Source organism: Pongo abelii, chromosome 6 (assembly GCF_028885655.2).
Source record: "Pongo abelii isolate AG06213 chromosome 6, NHGRI_mPonAbe1-v2.0_pri, whole genome shotgun sequence".
NCBI lineage: Eukaryota > Metazoa > Chordata > Mammalia > Primates > Hominidae > Pongo > Pongo abelii.
In genome coordinates, this window is record NC_071991.2 from 52,497,280 (window position 1) to 52,511,297 (window position 14,018).

General features: G+C 41.2%; 1 protein-coding gene across 1 annotated transcript; it reads left to right on the plus strand.

The window, feature by feature from the left end:
• Positions 1–2,156: 2,156 nt before the first annotated feature.
• On the plus strand, positions 2,157–7,209 carry LSM5 (LSM5 homolog, U6 small nuclear RNA and mRNA degradation associated; the record flags this gene model as incomplete). The annotated part of the gene is given in 5 exon segments (NM_001133156.1): positions 2,157–2,211; positions 3,186–3,281; positions 3,885–3,912; positions 4,783–4,855; positions 5,243–7,209. Coding segments are annotated over 5 exon segments (276 nt in total). The 3' UTR covers positions 5,276–7,209.
• Positions 7,210–14,018: the final 6,809 nt, after the last annotated feature.

A 14,018-nucleotide genomic window follows, 5' to 3' on the forward strand; every position in this document is an offset into this window, starting at 1 on the left:
GGTTTTTTTTTTTTTTTTGAGATGGAGTCTCGCTCCGTTGCCAGGCTGGAGTGCAGTGGCATGATTGGCTCACTGCAACCTCCGCCTCCCGGGTTCAAGCGATTCTCCTGCCTCAGCCTCCTGAGTACCTGGGACTTACAGGCCTGTGCCACCACGCCCAGCTAATTTTTGTATTCTTAGTAGAGATGGGGTTTCACCATGTTGGCCAGGATGGTCTTGATGTCTTGACCTCGTGATCCGCCCACCTCGGCCCCCGAAAGTGTTGGAATTACAGGCGTGATCCACTGTGCCCGGCCTAATTTTCTAATTTTTAAAAACTCTATCAAGTAACAACAATGCTTTGAATTTTGCCCATACTGTCAGTATGGTATGGGGAAAATAAAATAGGAATAGAAAAGGAAAACCAGGAAAAGAGGTGGTTTTCAACCAAATGAGGATTGGACAAAAAGAAAAAAAGAGACAAAGAAAGAAGTGTCACAAATTTGGCATTACTTTGTATTTAAAATCTTATGAAGAGTAAGGAGAATGTTGATGGATATGAATGAAATAGAATCAATTTAAAGAATATTCATTAGACCCTACAGTATGCCTGAAAATGTAGTGTGCACAGTGTATAAAATAAGAAATTGCTTCCGTAAAGTGGCCTATGTCTGGTTATAAAAATCAGATGAATGCAAAACCAGCTAGCAATGCTAGCTTTATGTAGCTTCACTCTGAGCCAGACATCATGTATTAGAAAACAAGGATAAGTAATAACAGCTCACGTTTAAAAGGGCTTACTATGTGCCAGGTCCTATGCTGACCACTTTTCACAGATTATCTCAATTAATCTTCACATTAATCTTTTGAGTAGATACTGTTGTCCCCATTTTTTCCAATGGGTATATTGAGACTTAAAAAGTTAAAATAACTTGCCCATTGTCAAATAACTGACCATGGAATTTGAACCAAAGTCATTTAATTCAAAATGAAGAAATTTAATCACGTAAACTACTGCTTCCCATAATTCTCAGCCTTTAGGAACTCAGTCTATGAAGGAATGATGGGTGCTTAATGACCATTTGTTGTATGAACGAATGACTTCCTTTGTGGCCGCTCATGTTTATTGCTTAGCTTTTTTTTTTTTTTTGAGACGGAGTTTCGCTCTTGTTGTCCAGACTGGAGTGCAGTTGCATGATCCAGGCTCACTGCAACCGCTGTCTCTCGGGTTCAAGCAGTTCTCCTGCCTCTGCCTCCCAAGTAGCCGGGACTACAGGCGCACGCCACCACGCCCAGCTAATTTTTGTATTTTTAGTAGAGACGAGGTTTCACCCATGTTGGCCAGGCTAGTCTCGAACTCCTGACCTCAGGTGATCCGCCTGCCTCAGCCTCCCAAAGTGCTGGGATTACAGTCGTTACCACTGCGCCTGACCTAGACTGTTCAGGTTTAAGTTCCTAGGATACAAATATACAACAGACTAGGGCCGATACTTTGTTTGCTGTTTTCAACACAGAAGTGGAAAGCATGATTTTCCACTTCTGGAATAATTTAGAGTGACATCTGGTGGTTGCCTGTGAGACAAGAATTGTTGAAGAAACTGAATTTAAAAGCCTGTAATAAATAAGACTACCAGACATAAAAAGATAAGAACGGTGAATTAAAGTAGTAAAAAGTTTTAAAAACATATCTTAAATCCTCACTAAAGAAAAATTTTACAAAATGCTAGTTGCAGATTTTCAATCCACTGGACTTTAAAAAGAAATAATAGATTCCTTAATGAGTAGTTGTAACGAAAATTGTAACAGTTAATTGATGGCAGGAAATACGAATTGATTTATACTGGTTTGAAGATTCTGGCTTGAGAGGAAATGCAACTTTACGGGGGAAGACGACTCAAAGGTTACAGGAACAACTTATTCACAAGGCAAAATATCTTCAACATCTCTCCAAAACTTCAAGGGCAGAATGGGTATCTGCTGAGATGGTAAGATGTCCAGTTGGCAGGAAATATTTCACCGGATCTCACTTGCCGGGGAAAAAAGCCAGTGAACGCGACCCGCGCAGCCGGCTAGATCGTGCGCTCGGCCTCAGATTGGTCGAGGCTGTTTGGGCTGCGGGAAAAGCGGAAGCGCGCTTTTCAAAGTCTTCCCACCATCGATGAAGGCAGGCCACTTCCGGTGTAGCCATGGCGGCTAACGCTACTACCAACCCGTCGCAGCTGCTGCCGTTAGGTAATCGCCGTCCTTTGGGGAGCAGGAACAGGGAGCTGACGTTCAGGATTGGGGGCCGAGGGGCTGTTCCGAGGCAGGCCCTGGCCGAGTGTGGGGAAATGTATAAGACCAAATGCGATTCGACTCTGGGCTCCAAGTCTTCGCCATAGCAGACCGCCCCTGCTCTTTAACGTGGTCGGGCTCCTCCAGGCAAGGACTTTGACTCCTCAAACCAGACCGTCACTGGAAAAGGTCCACATTTAGTGAACGCGTCGTCGGCCTCCTTTGTTGTGAGCCCGCCTCTGCAGTGTTATAGGTAGTAGGCCCACTTCTCAGCCTGGCGTTTACGATCCCCAGATTAGATAGACCATGTTATGTATATGGTTGGTTAGTGACACTAACACCCTGGTCCGGAATGAGCCTTAAATGAGGAATCTGGAAACCAGCTCTGTTTGTTATTTATTCATTCAATAAGTAGTAACTGAGTATCTATACACTAGATACCGTGCCTGGGCATTTTTCAATGATAAACCATAGCCATTGCCTTCAAATAGCACATAAGCCAGTGGAGGAGAGAATACTGGACAAGTAGACATCATGCCACATAATGCTAGGCTAGCTAAAGAGATGTTCAAGCTACCGTCAGAGCACAGAGGATAGACAGATTTGGGGGAGGGAAGCAGTGACAGGAGAGTTTCCGGTGAATATAATTATACCTATCTCCTCTTATATTTTTGCTGCCGGTGAAGAGTGATTGAACTAGTGGTCGTGGCCGTGATGAGTAGTTTTCATTCCTTCATGCCACAGACTCTTTTGGAATGCTCATTATGTGCCAGATGCTGTGCTTGAACTGAAAGTTGTATTATAAGACCTGAAGTTATTGAATGAATATTTTTCCTGGTTTTTCTTTCACTATATGCAAGTAAGAATGCCAGTAGGCCCTCAAATATTAGTTGAAATAATGAATGGTAAAATAATATTTTTTCCCTCCTCAGAGCTTGTGGACAAATGTATAGGATCAAGAATTCACATCGTGATGAAGAGTGATAAGGAAATTGTTGGTACTCTTCTAGGATTTGATGACTTTGTCAATATCCTTTTAAAAGGTGGTGGTGGTATAGGTTTTTCTTAAGTAATAACATAAGAACTGTAGACAATCAGTATATTTGGGATTATTATAATAAAAATCAGTTCATTCTCAGGAAACTTATGATAATGTTTTAAGAGGTATGTATTGAAAGACGGTAAAGTTCCTATCAACAACAAGCATTTTGAATTTGAGCCATTATGTTAAACATTATAATTAAAACTGAACAGGCGAGCCCAGTGGCTCACGCCTATAATCCCAGCGCTTTGGGAGGGCGAGGTGGGTGGATTGCTTGAGCCCAGGAGTTTGAGACCAGCCTGGGCAAGACGATGAAACCCTGTCTCCACAAAAATTACAAAAATTAGCTGGGCATGGTGACGTACACCTATGGGCCCAGCTAATCTCCTGGGCTAAGGCAGGAGGATCCTGTAAGCCTAAAAGGTGGAGGCTGCAGTGAGGTGTGATTGTACCACTGCACTTAAGCCTGGATGACAGAGCGAGACTTTGTCTCAAAAAAAACAAAAACAAAAACAAAAAACAAAAAAAGCTGAACAAAGGCAGAAGCTAGAGTAAATTCTGTATTTATTTTCTTAACACCAAATTTCAGATATGGTACTGGAAGATGTCACTGAGTTGTGAGTAGTGTTAAAGAATTGGGGGGGATCTCTTCTTAATTAAAGACAGTTTTACTACTTTTGAGTAAAATTATTTATGAGAAAACATTACCTGTTGGTGGAATAACGTTAAAGATAGAAGTTTTATCTGTTTGCTTGTAAAATTGGATCAGAGTGTTATTACCTTAATGTAATTGTTAGTAAATGCCTAGAAAATTAGTGGAGACACAGTTTTAAGGTAGAAGATAACAAAAAGAGCCAGGAATTTTAGGGTTCAGGTCAAATCAAGGAACTGGTAGTAAGAGCATTTAGGCTGGACATGGTGGCTCACCCCTGTAATCCTAGCATTTTGGAAGGCCAAAGGAGGAGGATTGAGCCTGGAGGTTTGAGACCAGCCTGGGCAACAAAGGGAGACCCCGGTCTCTATAAAAAATTTAAAAATTAGCTGGGTATGGTGGGGGGGCAGCTGTAGTCCTAGCTGCTCTGGAGGGTGAGGATCCCTTGAGCCCAGGAGTTCTAGGCTGCAGTGAACTATGATTGTACCGCTGTACTCAGCCTGGGCAATAGAGCAAGACCCTGTCTCTTAAAAAAAAAACAAAAACCCAAAAAACATTTCATTTCATATTTGATCTCCTGGGCAAGCTTTCACTTCTTTTTATGAAGCTCTGTCTGATAGACGTGGGTCTTAGGTCAGTGAGTTCATTCTGTTGCTTTTAATGAAGGTTACATTACCTAGTGGATAACCTTTGTATCTGAAAATTGTCGATACAATTGCCCAACCTCAGAGTAGTTTGTATACAAGGATAACCTTTTTAGGGAGGGTAAGTATTTCCAAAATGTTGGCTTTGATTTTCACTGTTTATCCTGACTGTATTTTATCTATTCATTTAGTGAAATCACACCAGAAGGAAGAAGGATTACTAAATTAGATCAGATTTTACTAAATGGAAATAATATAACAATGGTAAGACACATTGAAACTGTTTTATTTTGATGGGAGCCCATTTTTCTGGGGCAGTGATTACAGAACTAACCTTAATGTTGCTTGCTTGACTGATCATGGCCCAGTGGTGCATAAGATGGGAAAGGGGTTCTCTGTGGTCAGGGCCCTAAAGCTCAGCTATTGAAGAGGCATTGGGTCTAAAGGTTAGTTTGCTTGGAACTTTTAATCGCTGTTGAGATAGTAAGTATTAATTGATGATGTTGGGAATTGTAAATAGATATTGACAATCTGGAGAAAATGGGAATGTGGAGCGCAGGGGGTAGGCAAAGGTGGCTTAATGAAGAGCAAGGAGTTTTTAGATGACATGGTGGTAGTGTTATTAATAAACTCTTTTTCCTCTTTATGCAGCTGGTTCCTGGAGGAGAAGGACCTGAAGTGTGAATGAGTTTCCTTGACTTACACTAGATTTTGTTTTGTCTTATAATGACAAGAAAATGGAATTTTTTTTCCTACTTTCTAATGTTTAAATCCCATAAAGCTAAGTTTCCCGTTAAAGGGAAGTGCTTTGAAGATGTGTACCCATTTTTGTAAGTTAATCATGATTATCCTGGAAAAAGAAGAAAAGAGCTTCTTCTTTGTAGATGAAAATAAAGGTGTTTTTGGTTAACTGTCATTTTATTTATTGTACTGCAGTAGCCAGTGGAACAAAGATTGTAGTTATTTTGCCACTTACTTTTCTGTCATTATATGCTTATTTGTTTTCTCATTTACATGACCATTTGATTGTCAAACAAAAGTTGTTCCAAACAAAATGATGAACTTTGATTTGAACAGGTGCATTTAAACAACCGGAAATGATCACTTAGAAAATTCAATTAAAATGCTGTTGTTTTGTAATGAGGATTTTTCTACTGATTTCAAATTCCATGAACTCCTATTGAAAACGAACAATGTACAGGTAATATATGCACATTGTAGAAATGCAGGAATTATCTATTGGAATTACCCTAAAGATAGAAATTTTATCTATTTGCTTTCCAAATTGGTTCAGAAGGTTATTACCTTAATGTAGTTATTACTGAATTGCCAGGAAATGAGTGGAGACAGAGCTTTAAGATAAAGGATACTAAAAACAGCTAAGAACTCTAGGACTCAGGTCAAATCAAGGAACTGATAATAAGATCATTGAACTGTATAAATTAAGTCAAAGAACTCCTATTAAAAACAAACGGGTAATATATGCACATTGTAGAATTGTAGGTAAGCAAAAAGGAGAAGGTTGATCATGCTTTGCTGTATGTCTTCATAGACTTTCTCAGTCCACTCTCACTACACATTTTATTTTACTTGCTCATCCTGATTATACTGTTTTTACCCTCCACTTAAGTCATTTTTTGAATTTAAATGGTGAATATCTTTCTGTGTCAAATATTTCAACATTAATATGTACATAGTATTAAATGGATTTACTATAAATTATTTAGCCTATTCTTACTGGCCACAGTAGTCTAACTAGATCTTTATACATTTGTATTTTTCTAGAATAAACTAAAAAATGTGTAAGATCAAAGGGTATATATTGTGTTGCCAAGAAAAAGTTTGTGCCAATGTATATTTTTGCCAGGAGTCTTTCATAGTACCATTTATATCCTTCCCAGCATTAGCTATGTTCTACCTTCTTTCCTCTTTGCCATTTTTACAAGCAAAACCCAGCATGTCTAAAATTTTCTTTTCCTTTTTTTTTTTGTTTTTTTGTTTTTTTGTTTTTTGGAGAGTCTCACTGGAGTGCAGTGGCATGATCTTGGTTCCCTGCAACCTCCAGTCAGGCTGGCGTGCCATGTCGCAATATCAACACGACCTCCGCCTCCCAGGTTCAAGTGATTCTCCTGCCTCACCCTCCCGAGTAGCTGGGATTACAGGTGGGCGCCACCACTCCCATCTAATTTTTATATTTTTAGAGAGATGGGGTTTTACCTTGTTGGCCAGGCTGGTCTTGAGCTCCTGACCTCTAGTGATCCACCTGCCTCAGCCTCCCAAAGTGCTGGTATTAAAGGCATGAGCCACCAGGCCTGGCCTAAAATTTTCTTGATTAATTTTGATCTCATTTGTATTTTGTAAATGACTTATCTGATGAGGCTTTTGCCATTGAGATGTTTGTCTTTTTCTTACTAATTTGTAAGAATTCTTGATGGGTTTCTCTTAGTCATGTGTTTTGCTAGTAATTTCCCTAGTTTGTAGTTTGACACTTAGTGCTATTTTTGACATAAATGATGTATTTTAATGTAGTTGCATGTTGACCTAGTCCATTATGGTTTTTGTATTTGGTCCACGTGGATTGGAAAGACCTTTGCTTTGATTATACTTTTCTTTGGGCACTTTGTGTTTTCTGTGTTTGATTTAAATCTGGAATCTATCTGGAATTTTGGTATTACCACATGGAAAAAGGATCCAACCTTATTTTCCAAAACACAAAGCACTGATTTGTAGTTTTTTCTGATTTACATGTTGTCAGTACTACTGCCTTGGCTAATTTCAAGCTACCGAGCCTTTAAAACTGGTTTGCAAAATTCTCAAGGATTTGACAGTTGATTCTCAGGAGCCAGTATGAGCTGGTTGCCCCACACTTTGCTTCTAACTCTTGGGAGCAATGCTTTCCCTCCACTGTTGTTTCTTTCCCTTTGGAGGGGAGTAAATAATGTAACACCTGCTTCTTTCCACCCGTTTATTATTTGCTATCCCAGGGGAGCTAATAGTCATACCCAAGCTCTTCCTTTTTTCATCCTAGGAGTTAGGCCAGGTGCAGTGGCTCAAGTCTGTAATCCCAGTGCTTGTAGGTGGTCGAGGTGGAAGGATAGATTGAGGCCAGGAGTTGGAGACCAGCCTGGGTAATATAGTGAGACCCCATCTCTACCAAAAATTTTAAAAGATTAGTGAGGGGTGGTAGTGTGCATGCACCTGTAGTCCTACGTACTTGGGAGGCTGAGGCAGGAGAATTGCTTGAGCCCAGGAGTTTGAGATTTCAGTGAGCTATGATTGTACCACTGTACTCCAGCCTGGGTGACAGTGAGACCCTCTCTCAAAACCTACAGTGAAACGCCATTTCATGGGCGCTATAGGATGGCTATAATTATAAAAAATTATTGTAACAAGTATTGTACAAAAATTAATGTAACAAGTATTGGCTGGGATATGAAGAAATTGGAGCCCCAGTACCTTGCTGGTACGAATGTAAAATGATGCATGCACTGTGAAAAATAATTTGATGATTCCTCAAAAAGTTAAACAGAATTACCATACGACCCTGCAACTCCTCTCCTCAGTTCATACCCAAGAGAACTAAAAACATGTCTGCACAAAAACTTGTATGAACATTCACGGCAGCATTATTCCTAATGCCCCAAAGTGGAAGCAACCCAAATGTCCATCGATGGATGGATGGATAAATGAAATGCAGTATATTCATACAATAGAATATTATCTATCTGTAAAAATGAATGAAGTACTTGTGTGTGCTACAACGTGGATGAACTGTAACAACATTATGCTAAGTGAAAGAAGCCAGACACAAAAGACCACATGTTTCATTTATATGATCCAGAACAGGCAAATTCACAGAAATAGACAACTATATTAATGACTGCTAATGGGTATGGGTTTTTTGGGGTGATGAAAATGTTCTGCGATTAGATGGTTGCACAACCTTGTGAATATACTGAAAAGCACTGAATTGTAACCTTAAAAGGGTGGATTTCATGTTACATGAATTACATCTCAATTTTTAAAAAGTGATATATCTGAGGCATATCTAATGTAACTTCTGAGGCCCTAAAGAAATTACTTTCCCATGAGTGACAGCTTGGGTTGTGGCTGCTGAAAGGACTTTAACCACCTAAGCATCAAACCCCCCCTGGTTAAGACTGAGCAGAATAAGGATTTGGGGAAGATTGTTTTGGGCATGTAACTTAAGAATGTTGGACTTTTTTGGTTTGTTTTGAGACAAGGTCTTGCTCTGTCACCCAGGCTAGAGTGCAGTGGTGTGATCAGTGCTCACTGCAGCTTCGAACCACTGGGTTCAAGCGATTCTCCCCCCTTAGCCTCTCAAGTAGCTGGATCCACAGGCACGTGCCACCATGCCCAGCTATCTTTTCTCTTTTTTTTTTTTTTTTTTTTAAAGATAGGGTCTCGCTCTGTCACCCAGATTGGAGTGCAGTGGTCATGGCTCACTGTAGCCTCGACTTCTCGGGCTCAGGTGATCCTCCCACACTACGGGTGCACACCACCACACCTGGCTAATTTTTTGTATTTTTGATAGAGACCGGGTCTTGTCATATTCCCCAGGCTGGTCTCAAACTCCTGGGCTCAAGTAATCAACTCGCCTCGGCCTCCCAAAGTGCTGGGATTACAGTTGTGAGCCACCGTGCCTGGCCTAATTTTTTAATATTTTGTAGAGACAGGGTGTCACCATGTTGCCTAGGCTGGTTGATTCTTAACTTACAAAAATAAGGGTATTTAGTTTTGGATTTTAATTCTAGTGGAGTTTAACATTTTTGGACTTTGATTTGGAAGGAGGTTTAATTTTTGAATTCCAGTAAATTTGATAATGGCAGAGGATTATATGTAGATTTGGGCATCTCTGTTGTTGGAATTTTATTATTGGGTGTTGGTGTGCTGATATGCCAGGTTAGACCATTTATTAGTTGGGGTTCTCCAGAGATGACCAATAGTATATGTATACAGATATATAAGGGGATTTATTAGGAGAATTGGTTCATATGATTATGGAGGCTTGGGAAGCCCCAAAACAGGCTGTCTGCAAGCTGGAGACCTTGACGTGGCTCAGTCCAAGTCCAAAGACCTCAGAATTTGGGATGCTGATGATAAAATTCTCAGTCTGAGGCTGAAGGCCTGAGAACCCAGGGGGCTACTGGTGTAAGTCCTGGAGTCCAGAGGTCTAGAGTTGGGATCACTCTTCCTTCTCTGTCCTCAGAGGACAACATCATCAGAACATGAGGAGTTCTTACATCCAAGGACAGAGAAGGAAGAGTTATCCCAGCTCTAGGAGGGAGACAGACATGTTGCCTTTTCTGTGTTTTTGTTCTTGTTTGACCCTCTGTCAACTGAATGCTGGCCCACATTGAAGGTGCATCTCACCTAGTCCACTCAGACTCACACCCTAAAGTAGTCTGGAAACACCCTCATAAACACAGCCAAATAATGCTTTACTAGGTTTCTAGATATCCTTAATCCGGTTAACTTGACACCTAAATCCAGTTAACTGGACATCTTAATCCAGTTAACTTGACACCTAAAATTAGCCATCACAGACCATGTTGCAGGATCAGGAGGACCAGAGAGAGACCTTGGGGTGTATACAGGAGGATATATTTATTATTGAGTGCACTCAGACCCTGCAGACTTAACATTCAAAGACTGGGCCCAGAACAAAAGACAGCACCTGATTTTATGCACACTTCACAAAAGGGGGTGGGCTAGCTTGAAGCAAGCTTACAGTGGCCTGAAAGCAGGGATACAGAGGCAGGACAAAGACAGTTAATCAAATTGTAACAGATCATAACTCAGGATTACACATGACCATTGCCAATCAACCCAGATGTCTGTTATCTAGGTTTTGCCTAGGCACGGGCTTATCGTATAACCTTCACTATGGCGCCCAGGTGGCCGTAACACAGGCCTGCTCAGAGGCTCTGACCTTCACTCTACTGCTTAGATAAAATAGAATATTTGAAGTCACTGGTTACAGAGAACAGGAATCTATAAACTCATTCCTTAAAATGAAGGAAAATCTGTTTTTCTTCTCCATATGTTGAGGGAATGCTGGGAGAGTTTCCAGAGCACATTAGATAATATTATCAAGACTTCCTGGGTCTGGGCTGTGCCTTTTGCTGCCTCTGGGACAACTCAGCCTAATACAGGAAAACTTATTTCTCTTTCTTTTTAAGTTTATTTTTCTTTAATTTCCCGCCTCAACTATGTGATGGACATACTTTGGGGTGGGAAATGGAGTGAATTTTCAGACTTAGAATTACAGAAGCCTTGGCGTTGCCTTAATTAATATATTATTCTGACTCTGTTTAGAGCCTTTTGGGGCAAAATCTAAACTGCTTCCAGTGATCCCAATAGCAGTTGGATTTGGGAGTGATGGACTGTGTTCTTCTCTGTGGCTCTAATGGTTAAGTTCAGTGGGTGAAAAGAACAAAAAGATGAGGAATGTAAGGGAAGAATGCTTCTTTTCTACCTCTGATGTTTTCTTCTACGTGAAAGCTTAATTAGTGTAACACATCTGCCCTCTCTGTGTCCTTTTATTCTGTATGCCCAGAGACATGCAGACTGAGTTGCCTGAAGGAGTGTGGGTTCTGCTCTGCTTTTTCCTGTAAGTTTTAGAGGTGTCTGCTTCCACATGAAGAAGTCTGGGGTGGTCTGTGGTTTGCCTGTGGTTTGGTGGGTACATCTGAATAATTCTGGAGTTCCAAACAAAGAAGTTAACTACAGTCTGTAGATATAAGTTACATCATCCAATGTAGTAGTAGTAACAATGACCGCTGTCTGTTTACTACTTTGCCTTTGTTCTCAATTGGTTCAGAACTCAACTGTGGAAGAAGAGTGCTAATTACTGGCCCCCTCAAGACTCCGATAGCCCTCGAGTCTCTGCTGTATTAAGACAAAAACCTCCTCTGCCTTCCTGCCTGCCTCCCATCTCTACCCTGTCATATCTGTCCATCCCAGCCATCAGACCATCAGAGCAAGTGACTGATTGATCTAAAATGCAGGATATGGTCATGCTATGTTTGGCTTCTTTTTTTTGAGATGGAATTTCGCTCTTGTTGCCCAGGCTGGAGTGCCATGGCGCGATCTCGGCTCACAGCAACCTCTGCCTCCCAGGTTCAAGTGATTTTCCTGCCTCAGCCTCCTGAGTAGCTGGGATTACAGGTATCAGTTACCACACCTGGCTAATTTTGTATTTTTAGTAGAGACGGGGTTTCTCCATGTTGGTCAGGCTGGTCTTGAACTCCCAACCTCAGGTGATCCACCTGCCTTGGCCTCCTGAAGTTCTGGGATTACAGGTTAAGCCACTCCACCTGGCCGGCTTTCAAACCTTTCAGTAAGTTACCTTCTATACAATGAAAGGCCAGGTTCCTTAACAGGTTACCATGAGGGGTGCCTATTGACCTTTTCAGCCACATCTCAGTCTTGCCTTCATAGCACAGAATTTATAACACTGGCTGTTTCTCCTCTTTGGCCTTTGGCTTTACTCATGTTGGACTTTTGTGGGAAGAGCCTTATCTCCAAACCTATCTTCATTTGGTTTATTTGTATTCAAGACTAGGCTCAAATGTCTCTTCCTCCAGAAAGTCCTATGGGATCCCTCAGCCCTCTATCACTACTCAATACTTATATGGGACAGGTCATGGAGGCTTTTGTTATACTGTGAAACTGTCTTGAGTAGCTACTCTCTCCTAGAAAAATAACAGCCTCAAGCAGTTCATACCATGCACAGTCCTGGTTTCAAAGGAAACAAATCCTATTACACTGTTGGACCATAGACTAGAGTATGGGCCACCATCATCTGAGTATGTTGAGTTTGGCTGGTGTTGTTGATTGGCCCTCAGTGCGGTGATGCAAGTGGGCTTCTGGCTGTTACCTGGGAAGATCAGAGGCAGAAGCTTGGGAGCTCTAGCAGGGTCCTGGTGCTCTATGAGTACCACTCTTGGAAGACAGAAGGCCTCCTGGCTGACATCTCTCTAAGAAGTGGAGCTGGTACTTCTCACATCAACCTGACACCCAAATTCATGCTCTATGTACTTCAGTCACAAGGAGTTGAGGTTAGTGGACATGAGGCTGGAATAGAGAGTGGTCAGAAAACAGACCTCATCTACTTTATCCAGGAGTGACCCTGACTGAATCTTTGCTTTATTAGACATTTCATTCTTGAATTTAAGAAAAATCATGCATGACACCAACTGACCACAAGAGGACACTGTGGAGCTAGGCAGGCAGCTAGTTGCTAGAGCCAAGGCTTTTTAGTTTTCCCCAGAGCCTCATTTGAACTCAGGTTTCTTGTCTCCCACTCTGCTGAACTTACTATTGGATCACACCACAAGGGCAGGCAAAGGGTTGAATATACTACTATTTCACGCCTCCTTCCCTTTTTTTTTTTTTGCAAAAGAGGAATCTGTTTTTCATTCATTTATTTCATATTTTCTATATGAGGTGCCTTTTCTATTGTAAAATACTGTCTTTCAGCAGGCAGTGTTGTGAATGAAAACATGGACTGTAGAATCAGTCTTACCTTGACTCTAATTTTACCCTGATTTGTTAATCATGTGATTTGGGGCAGGTGACTTAACCTCTCTAAACTCAATTCCTTCATTCATAAATTGGAAATAATAAGCACCTCTCAATGTTGTAACGATTGACAATGCAAGGTATGTAAATCATCCAGTATAGTTTCAATTACATAGTAAGGGCTCAATAAATGGTGCTAGTTATTATCATTATTTAAAGAGCCTCTGAATCAACTTATGTTTACAGGTTTTCCATCACAGCAATTCCTTGTCAACAGTTGGAGCGATCTGTCACTTAGTCCATAACAGTTACCTCTAGGATAGAACCCCTAGTTATTATTATTATTATTTTTTTTTCTGAGACAGAGTCTCGCTCTGTCACCCAGACTGGAGTGCAGTGGCACGATCTTGCCTCCCGGGTTCAAGCAATTCTCCTGCCTCAGCCTCCCGAGTAGCTGGAACTACAGGTGCATGCCACCATGCCCAGCTAATTTTTGTATTTTTAGTAGAGATGGGGTTTCACCATGTTGGCCAGGATGGTCTCGATCTCTTGACCTCATGATGCACCCGCCTCGGCCTCCCAAAGTGCTGGGATTACAGGTGTGAGCCGCAGTGCCCACCCTATTATTATTTTATTAAAGCAAAGAAGTCTTTATCTCTCAAAGGGCTCTAGTAACACTGTCTCCTCTCCTAATCCCATTCAGTCCTGGGGTAGTAATGGCTTCCCACATTTGCCATTGTCGGGGGGCCTCACAGTTCCTCGTTCATTTTTTTATACTACCTTTATCTTTGTGAGCAATCCTTTCATTAAATAAAGTCTCTTCATCTGAACCTTGCTGGGCCAGATTGACATAGCATCCTAGAAGAGGAGATCCTTGAGC